Genomic DNA, 18,831 nt, shown 5'->3' on the forward strand with positions numbered 1-18,831 from the left:
AAGCAAGTATGCAAGAAGTCTTGTGAAAATATTTGGACTCGATACATCTAAACCTGCTAAAACACCCATGGGTACCACGGTCAAATTGTCTAAAGATGAAAATGGGAAGAAAGTTGATCCAACTCTTTACAGGAGTATGATTGGGAGTCTCCTTTACTTAACTGCAAGTCGCCCTGACATAAGTTACAGTGTCGGAGTGTGGTCTCGCTTCCAAGGGAACCCCATGGAGTCTCATGTGACTGCTGTAAAAAGACTTATTCGTTACATCAATAATACTCTTGATTTAGGCATTTGGTACTCCAAAGAAACAAATTCTAACCTTGTGTGTTATAGTGATGCAGATTGGGCAGGAAACACTGATGATCGAAAAAGCACAAGTGGTGGTTGTTTTTACTTAGGAAACAATTTGGTCTCCTGGCATAGTAAAAAACAAAACTCCATCTCCTTGTCAACAGCCGAAGCTGAGTACATTGCTGCTGGAAGCTGTTGTACTCAACTTTTGTGGATGAAACAAATGTTGGCAGACTATGGGTTTGATGTTAAAACTTTAACCATTTTTTTTTATAATACAAGTGCTATTAATATCTCCAAAAATCCTGTTCAGCACTCTCGCACCAAACATATTGACATTCGTCATCATTTTATTAGGGAACTTGTTGAACACAAAACATTGATTTTAGAATATGTTGAGACTAACAAACAAATTGCAAATATCTTTACTAAAGCCTTAGACACTGTCAGATTTGATTCCCTCAGGAAGTCCTTGGGGGTTTGTTTTATTTGAAATTGCCGATAAATTGATTATCTTGCCTTGCATATGTGTTTTTGTAAATCTCTTGTCCTGATTGGAAGAAATTTGATGAGCATATTTTTTTTTATTTTAGAGAATGATTGTTATAAGTCCTATACTTTGTTGGAATAAAAAACCATATTTGAAAAATTATAGATCATCCAATTTATATTTGATCAAATCATTATATTTGTATGAGCATTCCTAATCCAGTTTCTTTTTCAGGCTCCATTTTGGAAAAGTGCTACCTATACTGATGTGTGAAAGCCGACACTGAGTAAGTTGGTACCAGGTAATTAGCAATTATATTGGAGGATACTCTACCAGCGTAAAGGGCTACCATCAGTATAAGAGTTATAGCCTCCATTATGGTTACAAATTGGAAAAAGGCTAAAAATCGCCAAATATGGGCAATGACCCTAGCTTTAAAAGGCCAAAAAGAAACGCCAAATTGCTTACACTTGCACACACATATGTCTGTTCTAGACTGTGTAAGATGGCTGTACGACTCATACATATAATGAATTGACTCAAATATGTTTTGTGTGTGGTATGTTTTTCGAATTATGGTCTCTTAGTATTTGAAGTATAACTCATTTCTCTAATTTGTGAAAAATATGGTTATCTTGTTTCTTCTGAACAGGACTTGGGATTTACATGGACACATATGGTATGGCAATTTACACTTTATTTTCGGCAATTTTGTATTAAAAAATAATAAAAATTTTGAAAAATAAAATCAGTTATCTACCGTGTACTTAAAAAAAAAAGGGTTTGAAAAATTAATTTATGCAATTTATTTGTTTTATCTCAATATATTCTAAAAATATTCAAAAGTTTCCAATTTTGAGGTGTGACAGAATTTGTTTTAAAAAGGGAGATATTTTGGCATTTATCACTAAAAATCCGGTTACCCATTTTTGGTTACCCAATCTTGAACTTGCCTCATTTGTGTTCCGAATACTTTATATATTCGGAGTCCCTTTGGTTGTTTTATGATCAGTGTTTTCTTGTTAAATCTCTCACATATAACCGAAGTGTTTAGGGTTTCTTTCTTTGTGTGTTTCACTTGTTTCTTTCTTAGCAGTCATGAAGACTCGAGGCCGTGGTTCCTCTTCCAAGTCCGTGAAATCTCAGCAGGAGACACTTCCTGTATCTGTTCCCACTGCCACTCCTTCGGTCCCAGCATCAATTCCTGCTGTCTCTCCTACTCCAGGCCGTCGTTCTAAAACCACAGCAAGAAAGAAGGTTCTTGCTCTTTCGGGTCCTATCAGTTCATCTGTTCTTGGTGCTTCTAGCAAAGGAGTTACGTTCCCGAATTTGGATGCTGAGCAAATTCCTGCCTCGCGGTTTCACTCGCCTCTCCCAAAGATCAAATAAAAGTCAAACTGGCCTTGGCAACTAGTCAGTCCAAATCAATTTCTACTGAAGATGTGTCTGCTCCATCTGATCATGACTCTGAATCCTCACTATCTCCTGATGTGTTGACACCCAAGGCAAAGGGCAAACGTAAGTCCAAAGTTGTTGGGTCGAAGAAAGGGAAAAAGGCCAAAGTGACTAAATCTAAAGGTACCAGTTCCATCTCTGATTCATCTCCTTTATCTCGTTTTAAATTAAAGGCCAAAATCAATCCTCCCCCATGCACCTCATCGGAGGATGTCTCTCCCGAGACGGAAGACTCTCAGCCTGAGTTGGATCCTTCTTTGATCGAGCCCAATCCTGAAGTACCTCTTGATAATTTGGCTGAGGAGACTGACTCTGAAGAAGACCCATCTGAAGCCTCTCCAGTTGCATCGGACCCAAAAGGCACCACTCCTTTGGTTTTTCCTGAATTGTCGTCCAAACTTGCTAAGCAAAAAGGTGCTCCTGCCCGTACCTCAGGTTCTTTCAAAGCTCACTCTATTACATTCTGTTTTAATGATAATGAGAAGAACATGCAATTCTATGACCATCGCCATTTTATTAGTGAGCAAAATTTTCTTTTTGCTCCTCATCGTGTTTTTGGGGTATTGCTTACTTTAGAGGAAAGAGGTTGGTTGCGATCCTTGTCTGGGTTTGTGCCTTGGGTTGTTAAAGAATTTTATGCAAATTTGAATGATGAATTATTAGACCAATCTTCTTTCATGTTTCATAAAGTTTATGTTAGGGGTCATTGGTATAATTTTAGCCCGTCCGAAATTACTAAGGCTCTCAATCTCGTCCCTGTGGAGATTGGTGATTCTATTGAGTTTGCAAAGGATCAAGTTTTTTCTGAACTGGTTGGTCAGGCTATGGTGTGGGAACCAAGCACCTCTCTTCGTGTCACCGATCTCACTCATTTCTATGGTGCTCTTTTCAAGTTTGCTATGTTTAATTGGATGCCTACCACACATTCCTCCACCATCACTCAAGATATGGCCTTCCTGTTGTTCAAAATTGGTACTGGAGTCGCCATAGATCTTGGACCTGTTATTTTTGACCAAATCATGTCTCTAAGTGGTGCCAAACGTAAGGGGCAACACTTGATGTTTCCTCAAGTCATTTACAAACTTTTGGACTCTCAACGTCCTTTGAAGAAGTCCCATGAGACCTTGACTTCTCCTTTGGTTGGTCCCACCTATACTGTCAAAGATGATCATGCTCCGTCCACCGCTCGAAAAGTCAAAGGAATTAATCTGGCTAGTCCTGCTTCTGGCAATGTTGTTACTGACACTCCTGCTGTCCCGACTGATCTTGGTGCTGTCCAGACAGGAATCACAAGTCTTTCTGTCCGGTTCTCACTCATGGAGGAAACTCAGCGCCAAATTCTTGCTTCATTGACCACTCTCCATGCATCCAGCTCTCCTGCCCCATGATAATCTCAGTTCCTTTGATCTATTTTACTATTGTTAGTTGTAAAAGAACACTTCATGTGTCTTTCTTTTGGTTTCATTTCTTTTTGGTTTCTATGTTTCTTTGGCATTTTTTCAGACAATGAGGGGGAGAGAGTGACTCTATTTTTGGTACTTTGATTATACTTTGATTATGTTCACCTGCTGGTTATTATTGGTTTCTTTCGTTAACTGTGCTTTGGTTATCTTTCGCAGGGGGAGTCATTTTTGTTTATTTTGTGACTCTTATGGTTTTAAGCACCTACTTGTGTTTTGCAGGGATCTTTTAAAAATAGATATTCCTTGTCTATAAAATTGCCAAAGGGGGAGATTGTAAATCCTATAATTGGCATTTTTATAGAAATATCTTTTTTTCTTAAAAGAGAAAATGGTTGATTTAATTGTTTCCTTTTATTATAATTTTCGGAAATATTTGTTTTCCTTTTATTATAATTTTCGGAAATAATTGTTTTCCTTTCTTATATTTTTCGGATTTGATTGGAAAATATTTGGTTTCCTTTATTCCATTTTTCGGAATCTCTCTTTCCTTTTGTGTGATTTTTGGTCAATAAAATGCTTCCTTATTTAGCATATATTGCCTCTTTTTGTTTATAAAGGAAACAAAGGTTATTGCAAATATTCGGTACTTACCCAAAGTTATTTTGTGGATTATTTGCTGTCATATTTTCGTGCAGCTCAAGGATTGCAATCATGAAACTAGTTTTTAATATCATTAAATATTGTTTCCTTTTTGAGCTTGTTTTGATCCGACACAGGTCTGAGCTGTCCCCACCGATATCGAATCTGTCGGATCAGCATCTTCTAAATAAGGCAACTCTTCATCAATCAAGATTAACTACTGTGATTCTTGCCTTTATTAGAAGAACTCTTTCTCTGCCTTTGTGAGCACGAAAAAGACTCTATAAATAGGGCTCTAAAGGCAGTGAGAAAGATGAACTCTTTGGTGCATTATTTGTGAGCATTATTGTAATATTTGTGAGAGTTCCTCTTTGTATTCAAGATCATAAGTATACATGTGATTTTGTAGAATTATGTGTGTTTAGTTTTTTAGTGATGAGTTTATACCATGTTCATGAGTGAATACACATTGTAATTCGAACACAACGTTTATAGTCTTCGGGAGAAGATTTTTACAAGCCTTGCGTCGGGAGGATGCAAGCACTCGCTAGCCATTGAAGGGAGTTCAAGTGGTTGAGCGTTTCAATCAAGATCAGATTAGTGAAGAGAAGTACAACAAGTTGCGGCAAATCTCAAGAGGGAGTCTTGTTTTGTTTAAGTCAATGTTTTTGTACTTGTGATTCTTTATTAATTGGTTTTATTCTCTGGGCGTGGCCCCAAGGAGTAGGTTATCCGAAAGGGTTTCTGAACCTTGTAAAAATTCGTTGTGTTCTTTATTGTTTTGCACTGTCTTTTTATTGTGTTCAGTTTCTGTCCCGAAAGAACTGTATTCTGTGTAAACAGTTAATTACCATTCTGCACTTTAATTAATTCACTTGGTTTAATTAATTTGGTAATTATTAAAAACGGAATTTCATATGTGAATCTAGAACAATTATCAATAAAGGTAATAAAATACTTATGTCCACCTCTAGTAATTATTCCATTCAATTCACATAAATCACTTTGTATCAAATCTAACAAATTAGTTTTCCTTTCAACACTTGAAAAATATTTCTTTACCATCTTAGATTTAACACATAGTTCACACTTATCATGCTCAACATTACTGCATACAATTAAACCACATTTGATAACTCTTTTAATTGTACTATATCCTATATGAGCAAGTCTATTATGCCACAAAGTGCTAGAATTAAAACCAAGCACATAAGAGGAAGATGAGCATGAATTATTATCAAAACCATTGTCTTTGGTACACAATTTAATCATATCCCATCACATGCATACCCTTTCTCCACAACGTAGTTGCCTTTGGATATAATTAGTTTGCCGAACTCAAACACCGCTTTGATGCCCCGTTTGCTCTACAAATGCCCACTCACAAGATTCCTACTCATATCCCGAACATACAACACATTGGTTAATAAAACCTTATTTCCAGATGTGAAGTAAAGATCAATATTCCCCTTGCCCAACACCTTGGACCTATGCTCATTCCCCATTTGGATCTCATACCCATTCTTTGACTCTTCAAAAGTTTTGAAGATCTCTCTATCATAAGCAACATGAATGATGGCACAAGTGTCATACCACCATGCTTGAACTTTTCCTTGGATGACATTTGCCTCACTCAAGGTTGCAACCAACTCCTCATCAGTTGTGTTGACTTTTGATCCATGGTTATGGGGTTTTCAATACTTGCATTCTCTAGCCATGTGGCCACTCTTGCCACAAACAAAACAAGGGTCTTTCACACCCTTGAATTGATCTTCATTCTTTCTTGGGGCTAGATGAGTATCCTTATTTGATTGGGGCTTCTTGTGAGTGTTCCCTTTAGATTGAGAGGGTTTCTCTTTGGTGTTAGCCTTGAATATCTCAACATTGGACTCTTCCATGCACTTGTCTTTAGAATGAGACTCATCTTCAATCCTTATGTGCTTCAAGATTTCTTCCAAAGATATCTCTTCATTCTTATGGATGATCTTCTTTCTATAGCCTGTCCAAGATGGAGGTAGTTTAGCTATAATCCCTCCCACAATGAAGGGTTTCGACAATGTTATCTTAAGAGTAGACACCTTATTCATAATAACTTGAAGTTCATGTACTTGGGGGAGTAATGGTTTAGCATCAAAGAATTTAAATTTCGTGTATTGAGTGATAAAGAATTTCTTGGTACCTTCTTCTTCTTCAGTTTTGTATTTCTTCTCAAGAGCTTCCCATATCTCCTTTATCAATGTAGTATTTGTGCAAAGATCATAGAGATGATTTGACAACGCATTGAGTATGTGGCCTCTACAAATGAGTTCACTCTCTTCCCTTTTCTTCATTTCTTTGATCACATCTTAAGAATCATCATCCTTTGGGGGCTCCAAAGTCTTCAAAGTTTTGTCAAGGATGTAGTGCACCTTCAAAGTTGTGAGGAGGAACTTGATCTTGTTTTGCCATCTTACAAAATTTGAGCCATCAAACCTATCTAGTCTTACTAGATCTTGAGACATAAATTTGAGAGCTGAGATTGAGGAGCTTTCTTCCATGGATTTGGTTAGTAGAACCTTAAAGATATACAAACTTTGATACAAAACAAAGGTTAAGAGATAATTTTTTTTATTGTTGGAGATTAGGCTTAATCAACCTTGTTTTGTATTACAACTCAAAGCATAAACAACAAATAATCTAACTTTATATGTATAGATAATAAAAAATTACATAAACTCAAAAGAATCAAACTGTAGAGTGGACCTTTCTTGAAGAATAACCTTCAAACACAAAATTACAAAGCTATGATTTTATGTGAAACACAAAAGTAAAAAGGCTTGACACAAATGTAGATTTATTGTCCAAAAATCTCTATTCCTAGCAATCTTATTGAAATTGCTTGAAGCTACTACAATGGAATGAGATTGGGATTTACAAGCCTTGATCCTTCATACATGTCAAGCTTTGTTGATGATGATCTTAGAGAAAACTAGTAATCTTAAAAGCTAGAGAGAGAGAGAGAGTTCTTTTTAGAGGGAGAAAGATGTCACTAATTAACTAAAATGAACCATTTAAATAGTATAGGAACCTCATTAGACTCAACCAATGAGAATAGAAACTTTTAATTTGAATTTTAGAGCCAAAACATGTCATTGTTTGGACACGTATGGACGGCCTAGGCGACGCGTCGCCTGGCAATAGGCGATGCGTCGCCTAGCACTAGGCGACATGTCGCATGGTCTATGAAATTTTGGTTGTGTGACACGTTGCCTCCCAGAGGCAACGCATCGCCAATTAATGCCTCTATATTGAAACTCCAAAATTTGTCTCAAAACATCCCCAAATACTCCCAAACGTTTTAAGTACTCTCATATACTCCAAAGAAACACTTTGGACCCAAAAAGATGATTTATAAATATCTATACTGAAAGTTAACTCTCACATGTTGACTTTTGTGAAATCGTTATGGTTTTTGCACAACCTCTTTGTGCCTAACTAATTTCACTATCTATTTAACCAATCACAACATATATATCTTTAGGTACGTCATGAATGCGACTTCGCCAAAATAATAACGATCTGTTAACCACATGTGAGATGTGGACGACAAATTGAGGTTAGTTGCCCATTTTTGAAGAGTTCAGTCACTTGCCTTTCAATGGAAGAATTACAACGCCAATGAGTTGAAAGATTTAGGTAAATAGATTTTGATGGATTTGAGGTTAAAGACTCATATTCTTCAACAAAGATTTGCAATTGAAAATTTATCACCTCTCCCTTGAATATCCTTTTTTTAGCAATATTCAAAATAAACACATTTCTTTAGGTCTCACTGATACACCATTTACAAAAAAGACACAATACTGTACTAGTCCCCTGTTACCTTAAAATTTAATAAAGGAATTATAATCTCCCGCAATATTTTATATAACTATTTCTACTATAAAAAATTCACATGAAAAATTAATACAATAGAAAAATAATAATTTTAGAAAGATGAAAAATATTTTTACTAAAAAATGAAGATAGTTGAAAATATATAATTTTTAAAAATATATTAATTTGAAATTAAAAAATAAAAAAGTTAAATAATTAGTATTATTTATTGATGTAATTACATAAATTCTTGGGATATGAGAGTTAGAAAGTATAGCTTAAGTCTAAAGTGCTTCAATTCCCTATTAGTATTACATCAAATTCCAAAATTAGCAAGTGATTTTGAATGCCACTACTGAGTTTTTTGTTTATATTTACTTTAGTTTAATGATTTATTTTATCGTGATAAAATAAATACAGACAAAAAGGACAGTTTTGAATCCTAACACATTATACTACATAACTCCAACATATTTTTAAGAGAAATTTGTAGCAAAATTAAATAAATAGTCTAAAAAATTGCACAAAAATCATTAAGTAGGTTCTTTTTTGCGGCGGTATGTAGTCTAATATGTTGCACTTATATCGTTAATTAGTTTTTTTTTTTGCTTCAAACTAAGTAATTTTTTTTGTTACAAAAATTATATTTTACACCAATTTTGTTTAAATGTTAATTAATTAATAAAAATCTAAAATAAATATTTCTAACTTTAAAAATTTATTTAAAATAAAAAATAATTTAAAATTTCTAACATGAAAAAGTTATACAACTTAAATTGAATTAAACTTTAGTTTAATTATAATTAAATATTTTTTACGTTAGATTTTTTAAATTATTTATTATTTAAAAAAAATTCAAATAAATTTTCAATGTTAAATATATATTTTAAGGTTTTTATTAATTAATTAAAAAATTCATACAAAATTAGTGCAGAAAGTAGCTTTTGCAACAAAAAGAAAATTATTTAATAATTTAACTACAACCTTTCATATTACTTGTTGATTTTTTAATAAAAGATATACTTAGTGCCAAATTGGTGATTGATTGTTAAAATATAGTTCACTAATACTTTACAAAAAAACTTACTCTAATGGTGTGCATAAAATTGTGCCAAATTTAGCACATGCTAAAAATTTGGCAAAATTTGACATACAATATAACATAAGACATATTTTGTATCATCATAAATACTACATTTTTTTATTTACTTTTATGTCATTTTTTTTTATTTATTTGCATTAAATGCTACACATTCATATTTCTTTTATTATTATCCTATACTACTAATAATAAAATATAAAGAAAAATAATTATTTTTTTTTGTATATTTTTAATAAATATTAAATTAACATTAATAAAATAATAAATTTTAAAACAATTTTTGCTAAAAATTGTGCTATATATAATATATTCACTTTTGGTGCCAAATATAATAAGTTATTTGTATTTTTTTTATTGTAGATGATTTTATTCACTGCATCCTATTTTTCCTTTAGAATTCCCAAACTTTTAGTGACAAATCTCAGCACTCCATTCTCTAACTAGGTGAGTTTTACCCAAATGAAAGGTCAAGATTTATTCTGACACGAATAATGTCAGCAAAACTACATCAATATTCTTTCCTCCAGTGGACAATTGCACGACAAAGTATTCATGGTAACTGACCAAAAAAAAAAAGCCAACTAGAACAGTAAAACAAAACAAATCAACAAAAAGACCAAAATACCCTCAACATTAATGTCTCTCATCATATAACAACCACAAATTACTCTCAGTTGTGAAAACATTTTGGTAATTTCATATTTCGAGTCCAAATAAAAATGCTATGAGGGGATTCATTATATAGATACAGAACAGAACAAAAGCAAGCAAAACTCTCAAAGAGTTTTTTTTTTTTTCTCTGGTCAGCTCTGTCTTGGATTCGATCTGACATTAATGGCGGGTGTTGTACCTTCGTCGAGCGTTCTGGGACTGGTGGGTTTCCTGATTCTGTTTCTCTCCATAAACCCACTTGGGTCTCTGGGTTCTAATGCTCAGAAGGTCCAAGTTTCTTTGTACTACGAGTCTCTGTGTCCGTACTGTGCCAATTTCATCGTCAACCATTTGGTGAAGCTCTTCCAAAACGGTCTCATCTCCGTCGTCGATCTCAGACTCGTCCCTTGGGGTAATGCTTGGACCAAACCTGATGGCTCTATCGTTTGCCAGGTTCATCATCTCTCTCTCTCTCTCTCTCTCTCTCCCCAAAATTATTGTTATGATTATTCTTTTAAAAATATCATTATTGGCTTGAACTTTGGAAAATGGGTTACTTTTTCTGATAATGTGGAATAAGAACTTTGTGACTTTATACCCAAGTTTGGTTTGTGCTTTTGGAATTTTCTGTCTTCTGGATTACGACAGTAACGTTCGCTAATCGGTATAAATCTTTAAGTTGTAATCTTATGGTAAAATTCATGGCTTTAAAAATAAATGCTATTTTTGATGAAAGTGTGTAAATTTTCTTTTAATTTCCAACCATCTCGTTTCTGAAATTTAATCAAAAAGTTATCAAACTAAAGCTTTATATCCATACTATTACACTATATTTAGCTTAATAATCTTAATTACATCACTTTGGTTTAATTGTTTGTGATTTAGACATGTCTATGGATAAGTAAGAAGCGGCCTAGCCTTCTAGTCCTCCGAAGTCCAATATAGAAATGGGCCCATGGGGCCATCATAATTCAATAAATGTATTTGTTTTAATCTTTAATAATTATAATAGTGTGATTTATAAAATTAATAACTGGTATTTACAGAATTAATTCTATTTATGGTGAGTTTTGGATCATGTCCTTAAATGCTTTAGTTGACCATTTTTATGATTTGTGCTGTATACTTAAGGGTTTCCACGTGCAACTTACTGATTATTATGTTGATTGTTACATTTAATTTTCTCAACATCAAAATAAAATAAAATAAAATAAATTTCTATTTAATTGATGAGTTGTATGAAAAATTTAATTGATTTTTTTTTTGTTAAAATTTTATGGTGCAGCATGGAGCAGATGAATGCTTGTTGAACACAATGGAGGCCTGCACTATTACTGTATATCCCGATGTGGTAAGACTTATTACCAAAAAAATTTATTTTTTGAAATATCAATATGCAAATAAAAAAAAAGTTAAAAAAGTCATTTATAATATAATGTAACATTTAGTAATTGTTTAGTATAGTGAAATATAAACTATTTGGGTCCTAGTAAAATCAACTTGTATTTACGATGCACATTGTTTATAATTTATCAAAATTATATCATTTCGATTCTTTTATTTTATCATCAAAATTAGTAGGCCACCACCCTCATTTGTTTATTTAGCCTTGAAATGTATAAAAGTACAACAATTCTTTTTCCCCAAAGAAATTAACTTAAAAAATTGTCGAAAGTTAATTTCATTTTTTTTTCAAAGTATCATTTTGGTACCCTCTGTTTTCAATAATGATCATATGGTACCCTAAATTCAGATTTGATAGATAAAATTTTGTCAATTTAATTAAACTGCTGTCAATTATGTAAGTTACAAATTTAAATTTAATTACATAATTGCATATAACTGATGACAGTTTGATCATATTGACAAAATTTTATCTATCAAATCTGAGTTTAGGGTACTAAATATGTACGATTTTAAAATACAGGGTACCATATGAGCATTATTGAAAACAGAGGGTACCAAAATGATATTTTGCAAAAACACAGGGTACCAAATAAGTATATTCCCTATTATAAATTAATATTGTAATTCACATGTCAATCAATAAAATAAAATACAATAGTAAAATTAGTATATAAAAAAAAATGATAAATTTTGTGAGAGCATTGATGCATTCATAATAAATTCTAGATAAGGTGGGTGTTACCTGTTGATTTAAAAAAAATAAGGTTTGGGTACACTATATTGGATATAGATGGGTATTTAGGTACCTTATTTTACATGATTATAATATTTATTTATATTTTATAAATTTATTAATTACTAATTATATAAATTACATAATAGTATATATAATGTACAACATAAATTTAGTTTAATTTTTTTTATTATAATTGTATTACAAAAATTAAAAATTAATAAGAGAGGATTTCGCATAAAGTAGCTTTTCTAAGATGGAGAATTGCCGCCCTATTAGGTTTGGGAAATCGACATTTTTAGAAGCCCCTCAAGTTTTATTTTTTCTTTTTAAAGTGTCTCTAAAAAAGAAAATTACATCTAAAACCCTTTACAATTTAGAATTCTGAATTAGCTGCCTCATTTCAATTTATAGCGTGGTCCCAATGTGTGACTGTATGTTGTCATCACTATTGTAGATGATGATTTAACAATGATGCATAATTTGGTTACAATTTGGTTTGAGTTGGTTGCAGGACCGGCATTTTAGATTTATCCACTGTGTGGAGAAATTGAGTTTGAAGAACAGGCACAAAGAGTGGGCCAATTGTTTTGAAATCTCAAGGTTGGGCACTGTCCCCATTGACTGCTACAACACTGGCTATGGCAATGTGGTTAGTTACTAACCTATCTTTTATTCCATTTATGTGTAGGTATAGGATGTAGTTCTTTTTTGGGACCGACCCGTAGCACGCTATACATAATATTGTGTTAATATCCAACATTATTATTGCGATATTGTGCAAATAATGTTGTTTATTACTTGTAATGTGCGAGAACTACATCCAAAACTCATTCTTTTGCTAATAATCTTGGTTTTGATAGATTGAGCATAGATATGGAAATGAAACAGCTATGCTTAACCCTGCACATAGATTTGTTCCATGGGTCATAGTTAATAATCGACCACTTCAAGAGGTTAGTCCTTTTGGCTTACTCGACATTCTTTAGTAATAACATTTTGTAAAAAATTATCAAAATATAATTATTTTGTAATAATTAAAAAAATATATATGAATATTTTTTCTCAAATTGTTTTTAAAATGCAGGATTATGAAAACTTTATGGCTTACATTTGCAAGGCTTACAAAGGGTCTCCTACACCAGAGGCTTGTAGATCAGTTTCAGCTGAGAATATTGAACTAAATGGTCAGCAAGTAGACTCAATTCCTGAAGTTTGCTATGAAGGTGAATCAAGAAGCTTTACATCATTAGGATTAGCTGAGAAAATTCGTAAATAATATTATTTTATATTGTATAATGTAATGTTTTTATATAAAATATAGCAATATTAATGGTATCATAATCTGACCCCAAACAAAATGTTTGGTTTGTTAAGATTGGCATGACTTGGATCAAAATTTAAGAACTGTGTTTTTCTTTTAACGGTGGATATTTTATGCGGTCGTAATTTAAATTTTAAGCCTAGTATTTTACCTTTTAAGCATTGTGGTTTAAATAGTAAATAGTCAGTAATTTAAATTTTAAGTCTTGTGGTTTGAATTTTAAAAAGTCGTGGTTTAAATTTTAAATTATTATGATTTATATTTTATATGATCGTGGTTTAGATTTCAAGTCTAGTGGTTTAACTTTTAAGCTTTATGGTTTAATTTTTAAAGAGTCGTGATTTAAATTTTAAGCATTGCGGTTTAAATTTTAAAGAGTCGTGGTTTAAATTTTAAGCATTGTGGTCTGAATTTTAAAGACTAGTGATTTAAATTTAAAGAGTCGTGGTATATATTTTAAAGGATCATGATTTATATTTTATATGGTTGTGGTTTAGATTTTAAGCCTAGTAGTTTAACTTTTAAGCATTGTGGTTTAGATTTTAAGCCTTTTGGTTTAAATTTTAAACCGTATAGTTTAAATTTTAATTACTATTGGTTTAAATTTTAAAGAGTCGCGCTTTAAATTTTAAAGGATCATGGTTAATATGTTATATGGTCATGGTTTAGATTTTAAGCCTAGTGGTTTAACTTTTAAGCCTTGTAGTTTAAATTTTAAAGAGTCGTGGTTTATATTTTCAGCCTTATGGTTTAAACTTTAAGTCTTGTGGTTTAAATTTTAAAGAGTCGTCGTTTAGATTTTAAAAGATCATGTTTTATATATTATATGATCGTGGTTTAGATCTTAAGCCTTGTATTTTAAATTTTAAGTCTCGTGGTTTAAATTTTAAAGACTAGTGGTTTAAATTTTAAAGAATCTTGATTTAGATTTTAAAAAATCTTGACTTATATTTTATATGGTCATGGTTTAGATTTTAAGCCTTGTGGTTTAAATTTTTAGCCTTATGGTATAAATTTTAAGCATTGTGGTTTAAATTTAAGTTTTATGGTTTAAATTTTAAGCATTGTGGTTTAAATTTTAAAGAGATGTAGTTTAAATTTTAAATAGTCATGCTTTAAATTTTAAAGACTAGTGGATTAAATTTTAAAAAGTCGTTTAAATTTTAAAAGATCATGATTTATATTTTATATGGTCGTGGTTTAGATTTTAAGCCTAGGAGTTTAAATTTTAAAAATCGTGGTTTAAATTTTAAAGAGTCGTGATTTAACTTTTAAGCTTTATGATTTAAATTTTCAGTTTTGTGGTTTACATTTTGAAAAGTTATGGTGTAAATTTTAAAAGATCGTGGTTTAGATTTTATGTCTTAAGATTTATATTATAAAGGATTGTGGTTTACATTTTAAGTTTTGTGGTTTAAACTTTAAATAGTTGTGGTTTAGATTTTAAGCCTTGATGTTTACATTTTAAAAAATCATTTTTCATAGATTGAATACAATCCTATAAATATAGTTTTCACACATATATATGACACACTACAATTAATATGCATTTCCAATTTAACTATAATATGATACATATAATACACACTACAACAATACTTAGAACCATGTACTCAAATAAAGATAATTTGGGAAGCCTCATGATAATAACGAGTAAAGTTTAACTAAATACATTTAGAGTAATGATATGTGCACCCACATATTACACCCAATTTTTACACCATCTGATGTGGCAGTGCCATGTCATTCAGTCTTTGTAATATTTTTTATTTACAAAATAACCCTATATTTTATCTACTATTATTTTTAGAACCCCACTTTTTTTAATCTTCTTTATTGAATATTGAGTACCATCGGATCACACTTATCAATGACATATATTTTACACTTATTCATTTTAATATTCTTTAAAACTATATATGTTTATATGTATGTTTATATTGGAGAGTGATGAATTTCTATTTATAAACTTTTGTTTATTATCTTTTTCAATCTCATTTTTTATTTATTATTTTGGAAGATTTTTAGTATATTATTATACATTTATAGGTCATGATTTTATTACATCCATTCTTATTTATAATTTACATTTCAGAAAATATATCAATTCTTTTTTATATCTCTTTTTAATTTATTTGGAAAGTCATAAATTTATTACAAACTTTGTCACCATATAATTACAAACTATATTTAGAGAGTTTTTTCTTTTTTTGTTTAAAAACTAAATCCATATAATTAAAATAATATATTATCTACATCATTTATAAAGCAAAAGAGCATAATCAAATCATCCAAATCTAAAAGGATATATGCAGCAATAAAATTAAAATCAAAAGAGTAAGAAAGAAAAAGATGAACATGTAATAAAGAAAAATCAAACCTATAGTGTCTCTTTTCACCAAGATCTTATTTTTACAATCAAAGAAATAAACAACACACAATTCATTTGAGAAATTTCCCAAGGCAAAAGGAAAACATGCAAGTATTTGGAACAATCCAAAGTTTAGTTCTGAATGAGTTGAAAAAAAAAAAACCAAGACTACCTTAAACATTGTCCCCAAACAAAGAAAAGAAGCATCAAAACACTCATGATTTTACTCATTTCACTTAAAGTTTAGCAAATAAAAAACATGAAAAAAAATTAGATTAAATTTGACACGCATTCAGTTGAAATAATTTGGTACAATTATTACCGTTTCACAAAGTGGAGGCTGCACAATATTGTCTCTCGATGTAGGAATATTAAGAATCTGAAAAAATTCAATATGTATTCAGCAATGTAGCCACAATATCATTACATCAGTGAATAAGCATCACCACTCCACAATAACAATATCACAACAAGTGAAAATAATAAAGAAAATTGCAAAATTTATTCAATAAATTAAGGTTGAACGTACCTTGTTTTTTGGTCGTTTGACTCCATTGTAATTTTCTTTTGTCTTTTTTTTTGTGAACAATTTGGTCAATCTTGGATTGCTTTCGTTTGAAAGGAGGACGACCTTTACTTCGAGCTGCACATGGGCTATGAATCTTAGTACTTTTCTGTGATATTTCATTCACATAATCATTGTTTTGTATCTTATTTTTCACTTCCCACTTGTCACCATTTGAAATGAATTTCTCACTAAGATCGTGTGCCATCTCCATCACTAAATTACACTTGTTCTCATCTTCGGCTGCCAAATCTGCAACTTTGTAAAATTACACATGTTATCAAAACGACGTGATTTCGGTTTGTCACTCCAATTGTCATAACTTATTTTATCTTAGTGTGATGTCTTTTTACATCTTTCCTCCATCGCCTCAATATGTACTTATCTGAAACACAAAAAACTTTTTGTGGATTAGAACAGAAATTGCATGTCCGCACAAGATTCCCTTGAATTCAAACAACTGACAGTTGCAATTAACTTCTGAATTCTCTTTGTTTAGGTTCACCATGAAAGATACACATCGATTATGATCTCCAAATAAAACATCTTCAGCCACAACAAATTCAGAAATAGTTTCATTGATATCTTTGTACGAAGATATTTCACAATAAAGTTTACCCTTGAACTCTTGTTGAATCTCTTTGAACTTTGAAGTTGTATATGCATCTTGATATTGTTTCTCCATTGCATACATAGTGATACACGATATTCGCAAGTTGAAAGAATTAAAATTTTCATGATTTTCCTTTTCAACCTTGTCTCGCAAAGCATTCTCATATTGTTCTACAAATTGCTTCAAAGTAGTTTTTGAATTCACATACCCATCAAAGAATGCATTCATGCTTTCACTACGTTGTGTTGTAGACATTCCAGCCCAAAAAGTATCCTTCACAAAAGTTGGCACCCAACGTTTTCTCTCATTATAAATACCTAATAGCCACTCATTAGCATGCAGCTCATGAAGCTTAATGAATTCCATCCATTTCTCTTCAAATTCATTTTTTGTCAATGTCTCACAAACAACATTTGATAAGGAAGACTTAATAGACTTATACTGAGTATAACCTTTTAGTTTCTCTAGAATCTTCTTCATTATATGCCACAAACACCACCTATGTCGTGTATTAGGAAAAGTGATCTCAATTGCATTTTGCATTGCCTTATCTTGATCAGTGATTATCGCATTTGGAGCATGATTAGACATACATGCAAGCCAAGACTCAAATAGCCAAATAAATATTTTAGTATCTTCGTTTGATAGTAATGCACATCCTAATAATGTGGATTGTCCATGATGATTCACCCCTACAAATGCAGCAAATGGCATGTCATATTTATTAGTGAGGTAAGTAGTGGCAAAACTCACAACATCACCAAACTCCTCATATGCAGCCTTACTTCTTGCATCTGCCCAAAATATATTTTTTATTCGACTCTTCTCATCTAAATCCATCACGTAAAAGAAGTTTGCATTATCACTTTGCATTTTCATGAAATACTTTTGAAGTGTAACATCATCTCCTCCTCCAAGTCGTAGACGTCTTACTTTTGCAATTAAATTTCTACAATCTTTCTCCAAAAAAGGAACCTTATCATGACCTCCCATTTCAACTACAAAAGAGTTAAAATTCTTATTTGGTCTTATACCAGCTCTATCATTTATTTCCAAATTTTTTTTCACATATGACTGGATAATTCTATTCACCTTGTGATACCGAACTTTTCTAGGTGTACTTAGTTCGTGATTATGGTCAAGCACAAAAGAAACTACCTGCACGGTTTTACTACTACATATTTTTGCTCTAATTTTAGCTTTACAATCTATCTTTATTGATGGATACAACTTCAAAGCATTGCTACTATTGTGTGTTGGCTTTCCATTACGAGTGCATGCCATTGAAACATATTTTAGTTCTCCATCATCTCCCTTGGTCGAACTTCTTATACCTACTTCAAATCCGAATTGATTTCCATACTTTCTATAATATTCCAGTAATTCATCAATTGAATTAAACATCATTCCTATACTTGGCTCAACAACTTTATCATTCACATTGATATCAATAGCATCCTAGTTAATCAAAAAATAATATATCAAAATTTAAGAGGACAACAATGAACACAACATAAAAAGAAGCTCTTAAGTTATTACTTAGGAGAAAATGAAGAAAAATAATTCTATTCTGATCAATGGATTTACCTTGCAATCATTGTCATCTTCCTCATTGTGTGCTTGTTGATGATCAAAGTCTTCATAAGACTTTTCAACATGTTTTTCTTCTTGGCTATTATTAGAGTTTATTGATGATTGGTTTGCTTTCAAAGATTCATCCATAGATTAATTCCACAAACTAAGAAATAAAACAATTAGTATTTATGACATGAAATTAGTCTATATGGTTTGGACACTGTACAAATGAAACATGTATAATATGTATTACATTTACATTAAGCACATAAAAATTCAATATAATAAAATACAAATTACACCAAATCGCCTGAGAGATTGTTGGAGTCTTTTACACAGTGAAACAAAGAAATATTT

The 18,831-nt window shown here is 31.4% G+C and overlaps 2 protein-coding genes across 2 annotated transcripts; one reads left to right on the forward strand and one right to left on the reverse strand.

Annotated features, from left to right (window-relative positions):
* The first annotated feature begins 9,977 nt into the window (after positions 1-9,977).
* LOC133800928 (gamma-interferon-responsive lysosomal thiol protein) lies at positions 9,978-13,450 on the forward strand. The gene is made up of 5 exons (XM_062239041.1): positions 9,978-10,339; positions 11,172-11,237; positions 12,541-12,678; positions 12,890-12,982; positions 13,114-13,450. The coding sequence occupies exons 1-5, from the start codon at positions 10,070-10,072 to the stop codon at positions 13,303-13,305; spliced, it is 759 nt and encodes a 252-aa protein (XP_062095025.1). The 5' UTR covers positions 9,978-10,069; the 3' UTR covers positions 13,306-13,450.
* A 3,206-nt stretch (positions 13,451-16,656) lies between these two features.
* Positions 16,657-18,621, reverse strand: LOC133800262 (protein FAR1-RELATED SEQUENCE 5-like). Its single transcript, XM_062238215.1, has 2 exons — positions 18,487-18,621; positions 16,657-18,357 (listed from the first exon to the last, which is right to left on the reverse strand). Exons 1-2 carry the CDS (start codon positions 18,619-18,621, stop codon positions 16,657-16,659), a joined length of 1,836 nt encoding a protein of 611 aa, XP_062094199.1.
* Between the last annotated feature and the right edge of the window lie 210 nt (positions 18,622-18,831).

Source organism: Humulus lupulus, chromosome 9, assembly GCF_963169125.1.
Source record: "Humulus lupulus chromosome 9, drHumLupu1.1, whole genome shotgun sequence".
Classification (NCBI taxonomy): domain Eukaryota; kingdom Viridiplantae; phylum Streptophyta; class Magnoliopsida; order Rosales; family Cannabaceae; genus Humulus; species Humulus lupulus.

Coding starts and splice junctions, on each gene's coding strand:
- LOC133800928 (XM_062239041.1), top strand. CDS start 10,070: ATGGCGGGTGTTGTACCTTCGTCGAGCGTTCTGGGACTGGTGGGTTTC. Junction 12,679..12,889: donor ACACTGGCTATGGCAATGTG/GTTAGTTACTAA, acceptor TGGTTTTGATAG/ATTGAGCATAGATATGGAAA. Junction 12,983..13,113: donor ATAATCGACCACTTCAAGAG/GTTAGTCCTTTT, acceptor TTTAAAATGCAG/GATTATGAAAACTTTATGGC.
- LOC133800262 (XM_062238215.1), bottom strand. CDS start 18,621: ATGGATGAATCTTTGAAAGCAAACCAATCATCAATAAACTCTAATAAT. Junction 18,358..18,486: donor AAGATGACAATGATTGCAAG/GTAAATCCATTG, acceptor TTGATTAACTAG/GATGCTATTGATATCAATGT.